Raw genomic sequence first — 19,386 nt, 5'->3', positions numbered from 1 at the left:
GTTAGGATCCGAAGTGCAGACTCCCTGCACACTCTGGGCAAATTCCAATGGGAAGTGAGGATCCATATATACCCTACTCACTCAAAGGCAGAGCCCTTCCAGTGGGGACTTTGGACGGAGCAGAGCACTTGTGTGTAATAATGAAGTCATTTGGAATGCACTTGGCAAAGGAAGCAATGAAAAAAACATGTAATTTAATCATTAGCTTCACATGACAATGTTACTATGACAAAGCTATGATGAATGTTACTATGACAAAGCTATGCGTCAACAACAGGAATGTCTCTTTATTACTGTTTATGGCCTGGTTTCTCATATAGGGCTAGGATTAAACCAGGATTAGACCTTAGTTAAATTAAGACATTTATGTAGCTTACATGCCTTGGAAAAAAATTACTGGTGTGACTTTGTCACAGTCGAGAAGAATGCCAACAGGTAAGTGAAACAAAGGAATTTATTGAAATCAGGAACTGAAACGGCAGGTGGGAAATCTTTCAATAATTCCGTCTTAGAACGGTGCACGGATGAGTCAATAAGATACGAGTCTCTTATCTGTTGCAGGCGTGGGAATCAGGCCGAGATCAGAAGACGGTGAACCAGAATGCAGACTGACGGACCAGATGAAGAACACAGCTCTCAGCAAAGCGGGTGAGTAAGCAGGTAAGATACGAGTTCAGCAGACACTCAATATGACGGGAGTCCGGACATCTAGGGTATGCAGACGAGACCAGACAAAGGACTGAGGAAACTGACGGTGAATATAAAGGTGAGTGAACTTGATTGCAGATCACCGTCAGCTGATGCAGGCAGGTGAACAGAATCAAAACTCCGGGGATGAGGAACGAGTGGGTGGAGAGACAAGATCTGGCGTTGATGACTGGGTGTTCGTGACAGTCAAGGACAAGCACACTTCTGACCGCTGAAATGCCAAATGGGACACCCTACAGACTTGTACACTTGGCAAGAACACGCAATTTAAGGCCACGAGACCGCGAGTCCACATGAAGTGTGCCATTTGGGATTCGGCCTCAGTTGTTCACTCTCATATGGAACCCCCCTACAAATATCTTCCCCTTCTCGAAGTGCCCTTCAAGGGTGCAAAAATGCCATTTAGAATTCACCCTCTAATGGCTAATATTGCCCACAGCACATTGTGTGTTGCCCGAGGATTTGGTTAGAACTACAAAACTACAAACATGACAGAAGACAGAAAAGAACTTTTCATATGCACTTTCGGTTTTGTGTGCTTACAATGGCTAACGTGTGTCCGTTACAGCCATGAAGACCGTAGGGTGTCACATTTGTATTTTAGCTTTCAGAAGGTGGCTCGCAAACACCCCCTTTGCAGTCGATATGCGCCCTCGATGCACACTTTTGCTGGGCCTGCATGGAAGTGAGCTCCCGACAGTCAAAATGGCATTACGTTACGGAAGTGCGGACTCGTTACTTATGAATCAGGGAACCTACAATATGTCCCGCCTTCCAAGTAAAAGTCACTGCAGCTGCCATGAGAAGCTCCTGTTCTCATAGAAACCTGAGACTCAAGCTTACATGCGCATTGGCTCATCATTGTGAGTTTGGCAAGCATTTTTGGAGATTTCAGGATTCCCCCATAAATAGATCTTGGATGCCTAAAATAGCTGCAAATATGTCCTTGTTGCAAATATGGCCACTGAGTGAGCACACTTTCCTTGAAAGGAACTTTGGAATTACCCACAACTGGCAAATCAACATGCTTCTATTCTCTCAGAAACGGTATGAAATAAAATTATATTGAATGTGGAATTTTAACTGTGACAATACGATTGACTGGGCAGTGTAAACGGTGACAGGATGCACTTAACTAAGCAACAGAGCTGTCCTTTAAAGACAAATTTATTGCGAAGTAGTTCATCCCAAAGCTCGTCACACACTCAATAACATGTACTTTTGGTTATACTTTATTTCGATGGTAACTTTAGACGTTCTACTAGTTATAAGTAACTTTTCAACTACATGTCAACTAACTCTCATTAGAGTATTAGTATATTATTGTAGACTGTCAGTAAACTGTTATGTTATGGTTAGGTGTTAGGCTTTGGGTTAGGAGAATAAGTTTACTTGTAGTCGCCAAGTTACTTATAGTCAGTTGAATGTCTGTTGGGGGACCAACATAATAAAGTGTTAGCAGATATTAAAGGAGCAATGTGTGACTTTTAGCGACATCTAGTGGTTCGGTTGCGAGTTTGCACCAGGTTTGCACTAAGGGCTCAGCCCACTGCTCACCCCTCCCTTTCGAAGAAGCTACGGTTGCTAAAACGGGACAAACATCTCGTCGGCTGAGACAGCAGAGAATAGCCAGAGTAAGCCAAGAGTGTGTAACATTGTCACTGTTTCTGTACCACAGTCCATTATAAACCACATCATGAATACTGTCTGTTTACAAAGCCATAGTCAGGTGAGGATCAAGGGTTTTAATATATAATTTAATAAAATAATAATCAGCTGATTGTCTCACAAACGTAACCAGCAGCACATTTCTCCCCACATACTGTAGCAAACCCATAATACAGCGAGGGAGCAGCTATATATTTTTTCTAACAGGGTAGTAATAGTTTAGCTGGCTAATATGAGCTGTTACTGTGGCTGAGCTGGGACGCGTCTGCATGAGTCCAAAGGTCGGAAGTGCGCGCGCTGTTACAATCATGTCATCTCCGCATCCCATAGATACTATTTACTACACACAATAGGCTTTTTTTTTCTCTGATTTTTAACATTTTTCGCGATCGACTTTAGTGATAAAAGACTTTAGTAAAAGTCTCTATCGACGGGTTAGTGATTCCTGTAACGTACTGTTTTACGGTCAATGACATGAATACTAATCATCAGCTGTCTCACGAACGTAACAGCACATCTATCCCCAACATAACAAACCCATAACACAGCGAGGGAGAACTAAGTTACATGAAACAATCCCAACTACATATTTTACACCACTCACAAGGGAAAAGTCACTACTCACGGAGTGTAAGGCTAGCTTCCAGCTTTCCGCTACTTCTCTTTCAAGGTAGTGATGAAACGCGTTCTGTAGCGCTGTTTGTTCGCGTTCGGCTACGGTAGGAATATGACGTCACAACATGGCGACCTTCATAGAAGGGGATTCCCTCGGTTATGGAGCTATTAATGTCTCATTCTAAGGTAATAAAAACATTACGGCTAATTAAGTAAGTTCTTTATACACCACTGAAAACATAGTTATGGATGTCATATTGCATTTCTGTAGATACTCAACTTTGTTACACATTGCACCTTTAAGTTGACAGTCTACTAATACTCTGATGACAGTTAGTTGACATGTAGTTGAAAAGATACTTATAGTTAGTAGAATGTGTAAAGTGGACTATCGAAATAAAGTGTTACCGTACTTTTTCTTCACAAAAACAGTACATACCTTTAGGGCATAGTATAAGTAGGCAAATTGGGACACAGTGCAACTAGCAATGGGAACAAAGGCAACAGGGGCTAAACAAAAGAAGTAACATAAGAATGCACACATATAACTAACCTTTACACATTTCACTCCATAGTAAAAAGAAAAGAATACTGCATACAGAAAATTAATGTTTTTTTGTTTGTTTGTTTGTATTTTGACATGCATAATGTTCTCATTGAATGTTTTGTCCGGAAATTTTCATTAATGTTATATATCATTATATATATATATATATATATATATATTGGAGTTCCCATTATTCATCATAGTGATTTATTAGCATTAGATTGACTATGATACATTATATTTTACTTAAATCAGGAGATATGAAAGACAGTACAATGTCAATAATATATCATATACTTTACAATAAAAAAGTATAATTATTTCTTTTAAATTTCAGTAATGAAAATGTAACATATCAAAGCTGCAGAATATGAAAATGCCATCAAGTTTAAAAAACTTCTTTTAGGTTGAAATGTGCATATGATTTAGGGCTAATATTGTGTCATCCAAAAGAAGGCTGAAAATCTCTTCAGTCAGATGCATTTTCACAGTGTACTGGTCATCTCTGTAGTCTAGCCAAGTTCTCTCCTCATTATGAAGTTCCTGAATCTAGAAGTAGATAATAAAAAAGGCAATTTCAGTTGTAATTCAAATCAACACTAATTTAATAAGCAAGCACATTACTATAGGATTGCCTTTACACACACCAGTATAAAGTCCACTCTGTCTCTCTTGGCATACCAGTATTTGCACAGTTTTTGGAGCATCTCTGTCATCTGTTGTTCATTTCGCTCTAAATTCAGAATTTTCTGTATCTCCTTCCTCACTGCAGCCTGTAAATAACACAAAGGGGAAATGAAGCAGTGAATCAAGTTTACATGATTTACAAGATGGATTTCCAATATAATCAACAATTATATAAGAAACATTACAAATGTAAACATTTAGAAGAAAAAAAGAAAAAACTTTGTATCTTTCGCCGCCAGGGCGCCGCCATTGTGCAGTTGACTAATATTTTTAATTGAATGGGAACCGGAACCGGAACCGGAATCGTTTGGCGGAACCGGAATCGGAACCGGAACCGGAAAATTTCTCACGATTCCCAACCCTAGTTGACGTCACGGGGTTGGTTGGCTCAAGTTTAACAGGCTCTGGGCATTGAAAATCACGACATCAAACTGTGTTTATACCAGTGTTTTGACCGCGAACGACTAATGTTAGGTACAGATATTAGACAAAAAGACGACGTCTCATGTTATATGTTGACAAACTGCACATAGAAACATTGTTCGCGATGTCTGCCGTCAGATATTCCCGTCTCGTCAATAACATGTAAGTTAGCACGTATTTGTTAAAGGGGAAATGAAACGTCCATATTTTCGCACTGGTAGTGCTAGTAACGTTAGCTACAGCCTACATATACTAGGAAAAAGTGTCTCCGCTCTGACATCCTTCAGGGAAAGCATCGCCGCTTCCACACGTCTAACTCCCGGCACAGCATGGTAAACGTGCGCGCCGGTGATGCAGAATTGACCACGCATCACATGCTTAAGATCAACCTCTTGACAACAGATGGACTCTGACACGGAGGGCATCGCAGGACAACAGCCACACTGACACCTGGTAAGTTAGCGTTGCAAACCCGCTCTCCGCCCCAAACCACCACTCACTGACTGTTCTACACAGCAACGTAACTTACATGGTGTTGACGAGACGGGAATATCTGACGGCAGACATGGCGAACAATGTTTCTATGTGCAGTTTGTCAACATATAACATGAGACGTCGTCTTTTTGTCTAATATCTGTACCTAACATTAGTCGTTCGCGGTCAAAACACTGGTATAAGCACAGTTTGATGTCGCGATTTTCAATGCCCAGAGCCTGTTAAACTTGCGCCAACCCCGTGACGTCACCTGCACAATGGCGGCGCCCTGGCGGCGAAAGATACAAAGTTTTTTTCTTTTTTTCTTCTAAATGTTTACATTTGTAATGTTTCTTATATAATTGTTGATTATATTGGAAATCCATCTTGTAAATCATGCAAACTTGATTCACTGCTTCATTTCCGCTTTAACACAATGCAAATGTTCAAAAATACTGTGCTTAAAAGTAGATATAAAATATATATACATTAGGGGTTTCATCAACTAGTCGACTAGTCGACTGTCACAACCACTAGTTGGCGCTGTTGGCCTTAGTCGACTAGTCGGAAACAAAATGATGACATATATTTTTTTGTTAACTATCCCTTTAAATACAAGCGGCAGTACTATATACTATAAGCACTATAAGGCGCACCTTCAATGACCTATTTTAGAACATTTTTCAAACGTTTGACTGGGTTTGCATTATGCATCCACTAGATGTGCTGGGAATGCAGCGAGTGCGCGGCGTCGGAGGTGAGGCGTTTATTTAGTAAGCGTGAGCGCGCTGGGGCGGGCACGTAACTTACATTCGCAGCCTGCTGACAGCAGTGTCTGTTCGTGTGTGTGTGGAGAGAGCGCTCGTGAGCGGGAGATATTTTATACGAGGTTGAACTGGCCGTGTGACAAAGCGGGCATAAGATGGACACGAGCGCGAGCAATTGATGCATATATAATGCGCTCCGGATTGTAAAGCTTGAGAAAAGGCCGGATTGAGAAAATTAAAGGCTTTTAAGTGCGCTTTATAGTGCGGGAAATACGAGTACTACTCTCGCTTTTAGACCAGCACGCGACGTGTTTAATATAGACGCATATTAGCCTACACCAGATTTTCTCTCAAATGTTTGCTTTCACTTTCTATATGGGGAGGCTGCACTTTAGACATAGCCAATTCTGTTTATGTAAACATTGTGTGTATTTAACAGTATTAGCATAATAAGACTTGAAAGATAACTTTAGTCCAGTATTCAGGCGCTGTTTGACAGGCTTCTAATGCCTGTGAGCGTCGGGGATATGCCGCGCGCTCAGGAAAGCGCACGTTAGAACAGCGCGTGAAATAAATGTTTAACAGGCAAGGCTTATGCAAACAATGAACTTTTGTGAATTGCAGTGTCCCGTACCTATTCCTTAACGTGTGATGTGTAGGCTACGTCGCGTTGTACAGTTGAGAGGCGCCAGAACTGATAGAATGCACTGTAACACGATACTACTACCATATTTCTTCAAAAGCAGATCGTGGAGACATTTACTATTCGTGTTGTTGCACACCCCTAGAATAAACCATTTAACGACTAGTCGACTAGTCGTCGACTGTTATGCAAAACTAGTCGACTAGCAAAAATCAGTAGTTGTGAAACCCCTAATATACATATATATATATATATACAAACCCAATTCCATAAAAGTTGGGACACTGTACAAATTGTGAATAAAAACAGAATGCAATGATGTGGAAGTTTCAAATTTCAATATTATATTTAGAATACAACATAGATGACATATCAAATGTTGAAAGTGAGACATTTTGAATTGCCATGCCAAATATTGGCTCCTTTTGGATTTCATGAGAGCTACAAATTCCAAAAAAGTTGGGACAGGTAGCAATAAGAGGCCAGAAAAGTTAAATGCACATATAAGGAATAGCTGGAGGACCAATTTGCAACTTATTAGGTCAATTGGCAACATGATTGGGTATAAAAAGAGCCTCTCAGAGTGGCAGTGTCTCTCAGAAGTCAAGATGGGCAGAGGATCACCAATTCCCCCAATGCTGAGGCAAAAAATAGCGGAGCAATATCAGAAAGGAGTTTCTCAGAGAAAAATTGCAAAGAGTTTGAAGTTATCATCATCAACAGTGTATAATATCATCCAAAGATTCAGAGAATCTGGAACAATCTCTGTGCATAAGGGTCAAGGCCGGAAAACCATACTGAATGCCCGTGATCTTTGGGCCCTTAGACGGCACTGCATCACACACAGGAATGCTACTGTAATGGAAATCGCAACATGGGCTCAAGAATACTTCCAGAAAACATTGTCAGTGAACACAATCCACCGTGCCATTCACCGTTGCCGGCTAAAGCTCTATAGGTCAAAAAAGAAGCCATATCTAAACGGGAACCAGAAGCGCAGGCGTTTTACTCTGGGCCAAGGCTCATTTAAAGTGGAAAACTGTTCTGTGGTCAGACGAATCAAAATTTGAAGTTCTTTTTGGAAAACTGGGACGCCATGTCATCCGGACTAAAGTTATCAGCGCTCAGTTCAGAAGCCTGCATCTCTGATGGTATGGGGTTGCATGAGTGCGTGTGGCATGGGCAGCTTACACATCTGGAAAGGCACCATCAATGCTGAAAGGTATATCCAAGTTCTAGAACAACATATGCTCCCATCCAGACATCGTCTCTTTCAGGGAAGACCTTGTATTTTCCAACAAGACAATGCCAAACCACATACTGCATCAATTACAACATCATGGCTGTGTAGAAGAAGGATCCGGGTACTGAAATGGCCAGCCTGCAGTCCAGATCTTTCACCCATAGAAAACATTTGGCGCATCATAAAGAGGAAGATGCAACAAAGAAGACCTAAGACAGTTGAGCAGCTAAAAGCCTTTATTAGACAAGAATGGGACAACATTCCTATTCCTAAACTTGAGCAACTTGTCTCCTCAGTCCCCAGACGTTTGCAGACTGTTATTAAAAGAAGAGGGGATGCCACACAGTGGTAAAAATGGCCTTGTCCCAACTTTTTTGAGATGTGTTGATGCCATGAAATTTAAAATCAACTTATTATCCCTTAAAATTATGCATTTTCTCAGTTTAAACATTTGATATGTCATCTATGTTGTATTCTAAATATAATTTTGAAATTTGAAACTTCCACATCATTGCATTCTGTTTTTATTCACAATTTGTACAGTGTCCCAACTTTTATAGAATTGGGTTTGTATATATATATATATATATATATTCATTAACAGCTGTTTCTATGGACTGCTATACGTACTGTAAGTCGTCCGCCATATTGGAATAGTCAAAGCCGGTCTGTAAACACTCGAGAGGCTGTGCAATGTTTTGGCATCTAAGAAAACTCATTGATTTTTACTGTAAGTGACAACGGCATCTTAAGTGTTGACCGTTCCAAGATGGAGGACGCGCCAATGTGTCTGGAGTGGTCGAATGTGGAATCGATGTATACAGCTTAAGCCTTAAAATAACTAATCTGGAAAACTGAGTAGTTCATACAGCTTATTGCAAATCCTTTTACCTTTAAAAATGTGACTGACATTTTACTTGATTGAAGAGTTGATATTGCATATTGATCATCTATATTCTGGGCAGGTTTTGTCCTTAACAGATCACCCAAAATCTTATGCAGTACGTCAGATGTCAACTGAAAGATCACCTACAGTGTAAAATGAATAAAGTTTAGATGAGAGTTGCTTCTCTCATTCATTTAGTATTTGTATAGTTGTTTGTTATGCATATATATAAATACTAACCTTTCGATAATGTTTGCAGCTGTCATTTAATAGATAGCTTGGTGTTTCACAAAGGTCAAGAGCGTCTTCGTTTGCGTGGCAGCACAGAATTTCCACTGCAGTATCTACTAATCTGTACACAATACTGTCTTCATGGGGTGACACCTTTATCTTTGATGGTGTGTTGGGTTGGGCCTGTTGCCACTGCTCCAAGACACATGGCATAAAATAACCGTCCTCACTTTTTCTGATGTCCTGAATATCAAAGAGTGAGAAGTTCAGAAATAGTAAGATTTGTTTTCATCCAAATTTCATGCATATAGATATATTTTATCCTTTGTTAAAAAATGTCAAGGCTGTTTTGGCAACTATAGCATCTGTTGATTGACTGTTACGCACTGATCTAATTATTTGTGACATTCTGGTACCCTGAGAACCTTTATCCAGCTTTTCTGTCAGTTTAGCATCCAATAAAAATTAGACTGTAGACATGTTAACATAAATAGAGTGGAATTACTCGACAACAAAAGACAAAAAAAAAGTCTCAAAAATAATACAGTTAGAATTGGCACTATGGTTCCGTCCCCCCCCCCCCCCTCTTAGGGTAAATAGAACAGAACCAACATGAATGTATTGCAGATATCATTAATTCCAGATTTTAAATTACAACATCATTCGAGAATTTATTCTGATTTAATGGGAATCAGAATGACATACTGACTGACGAGAGGAGGAGCTGGGGATGAGGGTAATTAGCTCCTGAAAAACACGATAGCTGCTGATACTGAAGGAGCTTAAATATGTATCCAGTGACTGATGAGCGTTGTATTCCTATAGATAGATGTGGATCAGCTGAGTGTCAGCTGATGCGAGCTTGACTAACATGACCTGCCAGAAATGACGCTATGCTCAATATTTACTAAACAGGGCAAATTAGCATGAGAGCCCATTTCCCAAAAAAAAAAAAAAAAAAAGCACGACCTGCCAGAAATGACGCTATGCTCAATATTTACTAAACAGGGCAAATTAGCATGAGAGCCCATTTCCCCCCCCCCCCAAAAAAAAAAGCACAGATGAGAGTGGAAAGTTCTGCTGCTGATCTAATAATGACGCGCAAATTGAAGAACAGATGCTGCTAGATCATTTTCCCAATGACCAACGCAATCTACCAGTTAGCATCTTGTTTAGGACATGCTTTTTTGGGCGGTAAAATAATGGCGCAAACAGCAGTAGATTGACGAGCGCAAACCTTAGTAATTCACCTTGCATGTTTCATTTAAATACTCTCCTTCCATAAATGTTACATCTGAAAGGGAAACTCCTACAAATGCATAGGCAATAAGTTCAGCCCCAAAAATAATTATATGCATGCCTTTTCAGCGATATTTTTTTACTGTGTGTCTCTACTAAATCCTGACAGTATTTTTTTTTAATGCCAAAAGAGGGTTTGCACTGTTAGTAAATCTGGTCCATTATAGTGTACTATGCTCAGGAAAAGTTTCTTATTATTATCAAAGTTGAAAAGAGTTGTTCTCCTTAATATTTTTTTTTTTTTTGTGGAAAATTCAAAATAACAGCATTTAAAAAAAAAAAAATTGTCATATTATAAATGTCTTTACTGTCACTTGCGATCAATTATATCCACCCTTTTTGAATTAAAACTATGAACTTCTGTATGTTCTGTATGAATTAAAAGTATGGAAAAACAATCTTACTGACCACAACATTTTTGAACAACATGCTTTCACTGTATATAAAAAAGCAGCACAAACTATCATCTGAACATCTTCTCTTGTGTTCCAATGTGTCCTTGTTACACAGTGTCTTAAATTAGGCACAATTACATGCAACTAACCGTAAACCAACCCCTTATCCCATCCTAATCAAACAGTAATGTACTTAATTAATAGTACTTAAATGTATAATTACACTGCAAAGGGGACACATTCAAATAAAGTGTAACCGAGTAAAATTCATATGGGTTTGGGATGACATGAGGGTAAGTAAATGTTGCCAAAAAATGTAATTTTTGAGTAAACTGTCCCTTTAAATTTTTGGTGTTACTTACTATTGGTGAGGGCATTTCAGAGGGATGTGAAAGATTTCTTGCGCCATCAAACGTATCTTCCTGAGATTCTTTTTGTTGTGTGCATGTGGTGATTGTAAGTATGGTTTCATCTCTAGGAGGACACTGACAATGAGTATGTTCTCTTTGTCTATCTTCCCATAATATGGCTATCTGTTGTCTATCTCTCTTTGCACTAGGTGGTTCCTCATCTGAGAAGGTATCTTCATCCTTCCCAGTCTCTACATCACTACTATGTTCTCTGTGTATATCGTCAATGTCCTCAGCTCTGACCAGGACACCGTGACTTTTGTCACAGCTAAAGTACTTCACACCTCTAAAAGTTCCATTGTGGTTTCCATTGGGGTTGTCCAAAGCCACACCAGCCCAAAAACCATTCGCAAATGCTGTGAGGCCTTTATATTTCAGCACACCTGGTTTGGAGTTACATACAATATCTCTGTCTCCAATCTGGAAGTAGGACAATGGATCTGAGATTTCATTTCTCACATCTTCAGGAAGTGAGCTATTGTATTCCGAACAGTCATTTTCCTCAGCATCCTCACATAGAGCTCCATTACTATCATCATTTACCTTGTTTTCCCTCAGACTGTTAGAGCCTAGACTTAGAGGCTCTCTTCTTTTCAGAGAATGGTCCACAGGGAGAGGAGGGAAGCTTTCGCTGTTAATGGAGAGATCTTCAACAGAATCAGGTGGAGCTGGAAGTTCCTCCTCACTGGTCCATGTAATAATCTCAAAGGCTGGAGGGGGAGAAGGACAACCATAGATGTCAAGATCTGTTGTGGCTCCTCTAGTAGACGAAAGAAGTTCTGCACTTCCGTAAGACAAAACCTCATCTACAGGAGAGATAATTTCTGACAAGGTAGACTCTACAGTCATTTGTCTTTCGTAATGTGGCAGTCTACAGCGTCCTTCCTGTTTATTGTTCACATAAAGCTGAGCATCTTCTGGTACCATAGTGTACTTTTCTGAAAAAAACAAAGAGTAGCTACTTGCTTGGGCTGCCTCAGTCTTCTCCTCATCGAGACAGTCCCTCTCTTCCTCAGACCAAGCGAGTGCTTCACTTTGAAATGAAATTGCCTCTGACTTCTCATCTATCTCAGACAGACTGACATCACAAGATGGACTATCCTCAGCCTTTCTTATTTCCACACTTGCTGCTTCCAGAATCAAGTTTTCAATAAGTGGATTGTCTGTGACAGTCTCATTTGTAAACAACTGTGTTTTTTGTTCAGGAAGCTCATGGTCTGCATTGGTTTTATTAGTTTTGTGGTATGAAAGAGATGACTTCCTTTGGCCCCCTGCATCCTGGTCGCATATAGTGTGGTTATTGTTAAACACCAGCACATTGTGCAGTCTCTGATTGTTCTGTGCATTTAAAGCCGTGGTATCTGGTGTTGCACTGCCACGGACCATGCTTGCCATCTTTATGTCCTCTTGGTCACTGGGCTTAAGATGGCTCTTCTCCAATTGGAAATCATCCTTTTTGTCTAGACACGGCTCACGGTTGAGTGTGAAATGCTGAATTTTTAATACTGGCTTCATTGGCACTGCAGCTGGAGGTTGTCGTCTTTCTCTCTTGGGTGTGCAGGTGTCCTCATAAAACCCTTGTGCCTTCTTCTGCGTGTCTTGTTCTGAAAGCAACTATAAATGGTTATAATTCAAATAATTTTCCATAAATTTATTTAATGAATATTAGGTGGGGGTTTTTTTTTCCAAACCTTCAAATAAGTCTGGAGATATTGATCTCAACAATGGCAACACATGCAATAGTTCAGCAAAATGTAAACCTTCAACCAGCTATAAATATCCGGCTAAAAACATAAAAAAAGCCACAAAGCATGCTAGATTACCATCAGTGCCATAATAAGGCTGCATCCAAAATCGCATATTCCCTTGAGTAGGTTATTGTTTTGAATTACTTCATGACTGCAAAAAAGGTATGTTCTATGATATGAATGTGTGTAGTATGAATGTAGACTGGGAGTAATAAATTCGTCATGTTGTCATTATCATGTGACCTACCAGCATCAGTTACATCGCTTCATTGCCATTCACAAATTCTTCATGGGATAGTTAAATGACCATCATATGCACACTTCAGAATCTTGACGGAAGAACTAAGTCATCCGGTACATTTTTTGCCTACTCTTTTATGAGTACTGTGAATTCGGACATGCTTCTTTTGTCACATACTGTTTTTTGCCTACTATATAGTCGTTAAGTATGCAATTTCAGATGCAGCCTTTCAGGCTATTGCGTCATTAGTAACTAAAGTGTTCACAGTACCAAAGCAAACTGAGGAAAAAAAAAATGTAAAAGGTGTTGTAGAAAAATTAGGAACACTGCAGTTCACTTACGCTAAAGTTTTTACGGTAACACTTTACAATAAGGTTCATTAGTTAACATTAGTTAACTACATTAGTTAACATGTACTAAGAATGAACAATACTTCTTCAGCATTTATTAATCTTAGTTAATATTAATGCCAACATTTACTAATACGTCATTAAAATCAAAGGTTGTATTAGTTAACATTAGTTAATGCGCTGTGAACTGAACATGAACACACAATGAACAGCTGTATTTATATTAACTAACATGAACAAAGATTAACAAACACTGTAACTAATGCATTGCTCATCGTTAGTTCATGTTAGTTAATGCATTTACTAATGTTAACTAATGAACCTTATTGTAAAGTGTTACCGTTTTTACTTTTAAATTAGGCTTTTCTCTTTAACTGTGAATAGCATTATAAAATCTCTGATTCAAAATCTTTTTCTAGTACCATGGGATGCTCTGTAAAGTTGAGTAAGCAACAGTAACCAACGAGGGCTTAAATTTTTCTAAGAATTTTAGTTCATGTAGATAAACATAGCCATTATGTTATACAGTTTCTTAAAGCCACAATATGAATTTTTTCTGCTTTAAAAATAGCAAAAATAACTGTATCTATGTTATATATTTCTATTAGATGTGTACTTACATTATCCCGACAGTTTCCACCAACTTTCAAATACGGAAAAATGTATAGTTTAATTCGAAGACACGGGACGTTTCTTTATTTCTGTTTCGTCGCCCGTCTATGGCGTCATATAACAGCCCGTTCTCATCCTTTAACGTCATATAGAACGCTATATGCAAAAACGGCGCTATACTACGCACATGGCACCCTTTATCGTTATAATAACACGCGAACCCAAGACGTTATAAATCCTTTAGCGTGAATATGACACACACACCCTACCCCACACCTAAACTTAGCCCTCACAGCACGTGTTATATTAACGATAACGGGTGCCATGTGCGTAGTATAGCGCCGTTTTGTCATATAGCGTTCTATATGACGTTAAAGAATGAGAATGCGTTGCATATAACCTTTGACTCCTCTATTTTATCTAACTTCCTTGCGGAACCCGGCGGAACCGCCAAACACAAAGGGGAACACTGGACTACCGCCAATAAAGCAAAGAAAATGATGAAGAAAAAAAAGTAGTACGTATTTTTATGTGTGTAAATCACGTGCCCGCTCACTCTTAACAGACACTGTCCCCGGTGCTGCTCGCGCATAAAGCGCTTCCCATTCACAGTAACCGGGTCGTCTCATTCAAAACCGATTCAAAACAGCCAACTGTTGTTGTTAGTGAGCCGGGCATATTGAATACTCATATGAGTCAGGCTGCGATTGTACGTGCCCGCTTCAGCGCACTCATGCTTACTAAATAAACGATCACCTCCGGCGCCGCGCTCTCACTACATTCCCTTTAGCCTTTAGCACATAGTGGATGCATAACGCAAACCCAGTCAAACGTTTGACTGGAGTATCTTATGTGCTTGCTTTATAATCCGGTGCGCCCTATATATGAAAAATGTTCTAAAATAGTTCATTCATTGAAGGAGCGTAATATAAATATTTATATTCATCTGTATTATAGTTATGGACCACGATTACGCTTTGCCTGCATGTTCTGCTGCTACAGCCAGCTCAGTAAAGCTCAAACGTACGGGTGAAAAATATGACCCGAGAAGGGTTTGGGGCAGGAGAAAAAGCATGACACAGTGTAAACATTGGGGTTGCATTTAAAGCTTCTTGACTGAGAGATGCCGTATATCCGTATATTTTGTGAAACGATGATGTCATGCCATGAGCTGAGCTGGTTGTCATTGACAGCGACAACAACTCCCATGAGCCCACGCTCTTTCCCTACGTCATCAAAGTACGTCTTTTGTTATTATTTTAAATAAGTGACCCCTGGTGGCCAAAAATCGCATACTGTACGTTTAAAAGGTTAGTTCACCCAAAAATTAAAATTAAGTCATTAATTACTCACCCCCATGCTGTACCAACCCCGTAAGACCTTTGTTCGTCTTCGGAAAACAAATGAAGATATTTTTGATTAAATTTGAGATGTGGATCAATCCTACATAGGCTGCCTAAGGAATGGAAACTTGACGGCCCAGAAAGTCAAAGAAGAAAATTTTAAATATTCCATGTGACAACAGTGGCTCAACTATAAGTTTATCAAGCGACGAGAATACTTTTTGTGCGAAAAACAAACAAAAATAACGAGACTTCAAGAGTTTTCCATGACGCAAACGCGATAACTGAACTGAAGTAGTTTATGCGTCGTGGAAAACTCTTTAAGTCTCGTTTCAGGCCAAAAAGGGAGAAAAGGAATAGTCGAATAAAGTTGTTATTTTTGTTTGTTTTTTTGCACAAAAAGTATTCTCGTTGCTTGATAAACTTATAGTTGAGCCACTGTTGTCACATGGAATATTTAAAGTCCCTTTAAAGTCAAAATTAAGTATGTGTTCTGAGTTTGTCACACCACAGAAAAATGTGTTATTAGCCACTCAGCCAAATTTGAATGATAAAAAAGCCGGCAAGTACATAAAATAAGCTATCAAAATCTTGAAAAAATGAGCAGTAATCTCTATCCTCAAACGCTGGGGGCGTGTCCGCTGGCTGCGTGGAAACCACGCCCACTCGAGGGAAAGCTAGTGTTGACAGTGATATTAGCTGATACTGCTTTCGGGACAGGAGAATGAACGCTGAGGCAGGAGATAGTCGGTCCGGCCCCGTTCACCAGTAACAGCGGATTATCAGTGAATCCCAGTTGTCTCTGAGGAAAGTTTATATAATGATCCCGTGTAAAATGATCACTACAGAGGAGGGTGTTGTCGGTGATCCTCAGCTCTTCATCAAGGTTGGCACTCTAAAAACCTCTTCTTGATGTGATCGTTTTTAGGGAATTTAAATAAAGATACCGATCTGTTTTGTACATGATCGCATTCAGGTAGTAGCCTATGCATTTCTGTGTTGAAGGCATAGCTAGCTAGAAAACTGTAGGCTCAGCTGTAGTAACTAATTGTACTGACAGTCACTCGCGATTGAGCGGTGAATGCGAATGTGCTCGGGGAGTGTTATTGTGTGTTAGGGGAGAGATCAGACTCTGTGCGTCATCAAATAGGGGTGTGTCCAGGAGCTCATGGGCTCCAGTGCGTCATCGAGCCCTGTTTTAGCCCCGCCCAAACAATCCGTAAAATTGCAATGGTGAAAAACTGTTTAACGGTCTAACTCCACATTTCAGTAGTTCAGTTCACAGTCTTTGTAATATGTTTTAGCAATACGTAACATTTATAATGTGTTTAGAACGTTTTTGTAGAATTGCCTTTACAGGGACTTTAAACATTTTCTTTGACTTTCTGGGCCGTCATGTTTCTATTCCTTAGGCAGCCTATGTAGCAGTGATACACCTCTCAAATTGAATCAAAAATATCTTCATTTGTGTTCAGAAGACGAACGAAGGTCTTACAGGGTTGGTACAGGTTGGTACAGCATGGGGGTGAGTAATTAATGACTTAATTTTCATTTATGGATGAACTAACCCTTTAAGAGTATGATGCACTAGCAGTTAGGGGCAGTCAATCTTTCTATTTGGTATTAAATAAGGGCAATCTATGTTTTTATTTAACTGACTTAAATTGTCTTAAAAGGAAAAAGGAAAACTGTGATGACTAACATTTTATGCAACCAGCCACTTATTTTATTCTAAAAGAATTCCTCCTTGATTAGAATTGGTTCTGTTTTTCGAACACTTTTTTGACAGTATAAGTGTTTTCCGTTTTTGCATTGTTTACATGCAGTCATATGCTATAAAAGCCACAGTATATCTGAATGGGTATCGAGTCATTCTGCTAACAGTATGAGTCAGCAGAAACTAAACTGTAAATCAGCACACAGCGAAACTGCAGTCCACTCAATAAAAACAGAAAGGCATATATCAATGAGATGCACTGTGAAATGGTAAAATCAAACTGTATGAAGCCTGACTGCTTTGTTTGACTGCCTGAAATGAAGACAAAGCCTGATGATTAAATGTTCTCTTCTAGGAGTGGCCATCACAGTCACTATGTGCTCATGAAAGCTTCAAAGTCTGAAAAACACAGAACCCTACCCACCATTAACTTCAGATCCTGATTTCAAAGCCTTCACGGATTCAAGCAGACATGAAGTGCTTCCACCTTCCGTCTTGGCAATTCTTTCAGGACTGATAAGGTGAAGAGGGGCCTGGTTCTGTCGGCTGTACCTGTGAGAGGGACTGGTAGAAGGATTGTTTGATTCTGCAACTTGCAGAATATCCTGCTCGGCTGGGACAAATTCCACTTGGTTCCTCTTCTTTCCTAAAGTCCACACTTCATCTGATGACAACAGCCTCCTCAAACCTGCCTTATTCAACAAGCTGAGGGAAAACAAACAAGTCTGCACTCACATTTTGTCTTAAATCTGAGGCCTCATCATTTAATATTTTGCTATATTTTCACAACAGATATTATGAACTAACAATATTGAACAATTAACAATTTTTAATAATGTGTTTAATCATTTAGTAATCGAGATAAATGTTAATTTATGCATCTTTAAATATATAAAATGTATTAGTATATGTAAAAATAAATGTGAACCTAGATTAATAATTGCTAAAAGTTATTGTTCATTGTTAGTTCACGAAGCACTAAATAAAACAAAGCTTACTGGAGTTGGTTTTACAAGAAAATACTATTTCTTCTTCAAAATGTCAACTTTAATTGTGTGTTACTTGCCATTTCATTGTATTTAATTGTGAAATTTGATGAAATTTCTGAGTGAAATTGTTTCTGCACCAATCTTTTTTAAATTTATTTTTTCAATAACAAACTTTATTACACGTTTAATAAGTTTTAATCTAATAACTTCTATATACTTCTAACTTATGAATACTTCTAATTTTAATAACACATTTTTCTTTACCTAATGTGAAAGAAAACATGTCTTCCAAAATATAATGATATCTAATTTAATTTTTTATATATATATATATATATATATACATATATATATATATATTTGCAATTTTGTGTAATTAAATTAAGTATGGTCTGCAGATTTCAAGCATCAAACAGAAGACTTAGTCTCTTTTCATTGTAATTGCTTGAAAAAAGTAAATAATGTGCTTAAATAAGTACTACTACTTTAAGTCCATGTTATATATGTTACACACAACTAATGCCTACTCATGCAAAAAGAAGGAAAGAGAGAGAATCAGAAAGAGAGACAAATGCCATCCACCTACCCTGACCTGCTCATGACTGACATACTGCCATCACAATGGGGCTCAGTCGTGAGCGAGCAGCCAGAGGAACAGTAGCCTGTCCTCCTTCAGGTCCCCCAAGAGACGCTTCTGCCACTCCCCAAATATCGTGTCTACTCGTAGTTGCAGTCGAGCCACGGACTGAGAGAACAGTCATCCTGCATCTTTAGTCTGAAGCTATGCCCTCTTTTTATTCTCTTTAACTTCCTCCTGCTTGCCTCTCTCTCTCTCTCTCTCTCTCTCTCTCTCTCTCTCTCTCTCTCTCTCTCTCTCTCTCTCTCTCATCCAATAACTCTCTCCACCCATCCAGCCCCCCCCCCCTTCAATCTCTCGCTCAGTCTGTCTCCACTCGATCTCTGCAACTTCCTTCCATCTCTCTCTCTTCAAGGGTAATTACTCTGAGTCGTGCATGTAACCAAGACAGACACAGTAAATGCTGTAGATAACAAGCTTATGATATGCACACACTTCTGTCATGTCTCCTCCTCTGCTGTGTGTCATGCAGGATTTGTAAGTGGTGCACTGCAGTATTTCCTCTTGAGCTGGTACCCTACATAAATGTGTTGGTATTGCATGCCTCTGCTTACTGTATATGGAACCAAAATTCTCTGTGTAGATTTATGATAATAAATGGTGCTTGGTGCTTTATCTCTGCTTCTAGCATCTGGCTTAATCCCAGGCTGCATAACACTCTCTTCCTCCTGCAAAACATCAGCATACAATCCAGTACCTCTAAATGTAGGATCTGAGCATTATGGGTAAAATGGTTTTGCAGTTTGAATGGTC

At 39.2% G+C, this 19,386-nt stretch overlaps 1 protein-coding gene across 2 annotated transcripts; it reads right to left on the bottom strand.

Moving 5' to 3' along the window:
* Positions 1-2,181: 2,181 nt before the first annotated feature.
* LOC120477454 (uncharacterized) lies at positions 2,182-18,843 on the bottom strand. Of its 2 annotated transcripts, XM_089130020.1 has the most exons (8): positions 18,583-18,843; positions 17,432-17,712; positions 10,911-12,600; positions 9,250-9,355; positions 8,902-9,135; positions 8,667-8,804; positions 4,186-4,311; positions 2,182-4,087 (listed from the first exon to the last, which is right to left on the bottom strand). In XM_089130020.1, the coding sequence occupies exons 1-8, from the start codon at positions 18,603-18,605 to the stop codon at positions 3,941-3,943; spliced, it is 2,745 nt and encodes a 914-aa protein (XP_088986146.1). In that variant the 5' UTR covers positions 18,606-18,843; the 3' UTR covers positions 2,182-3,940. The 2 variants fall into 2 exon arrangements, with proteins under 2 accessions (XP_088986146.1, XP_039524988.2); XM_039669054.2 differs by lacking the exon at positions 9,250-9,355 and having other exon boundaries at positions 10,949-12,600.
* Between the last annotated feature and the right edge of the window lie 543 nt (positions 18,844-19,386).

The sequence above is a fragment of the Pimephales promelas genome, chromosome 4, assembly GCF_988280905.1.
Source record: "Pimephales promelas chromosome 4, fPimPro1.hap1.1, whole genome shotgun sequence".
In the NCBI taxonomy this organism is placed as follows: Eukaryota; Metazoa; Chordata; class Actinopteri; order Cypriniformes; family Leuciscidae; genus Pimephales; species Pimephales promelas.
This window is presented reverse-complemented; position numbering and strand designations above follow the sequence as displayed.

What these genes read in the sequence shown, in the direction of transcription:
- LOC120477454 (XM_089130020.1), bottom strand. Translation starts at nt 18,605, where the DNA reads ATGTCAGTCATGAGCAGGTCAGG. An exon ending in TTAAAGGGACAGTTTACTCA is followed by an intron (nt 9,356 to 10,910) that starts AAAATTACATTT and finishes TACAGTCTAATT; the next exon opens with TTTATTGGATGCTAAACTGA. An exon ending in TGTCAGTCACATTTTTAAAG is followed by an intron (nt 4,312 to 8,666) that starts GTAAAAGGATTT and finishes TGTTATTTACAG; the next exon opens with GCTGCAGTGAGGAAGGAGAT.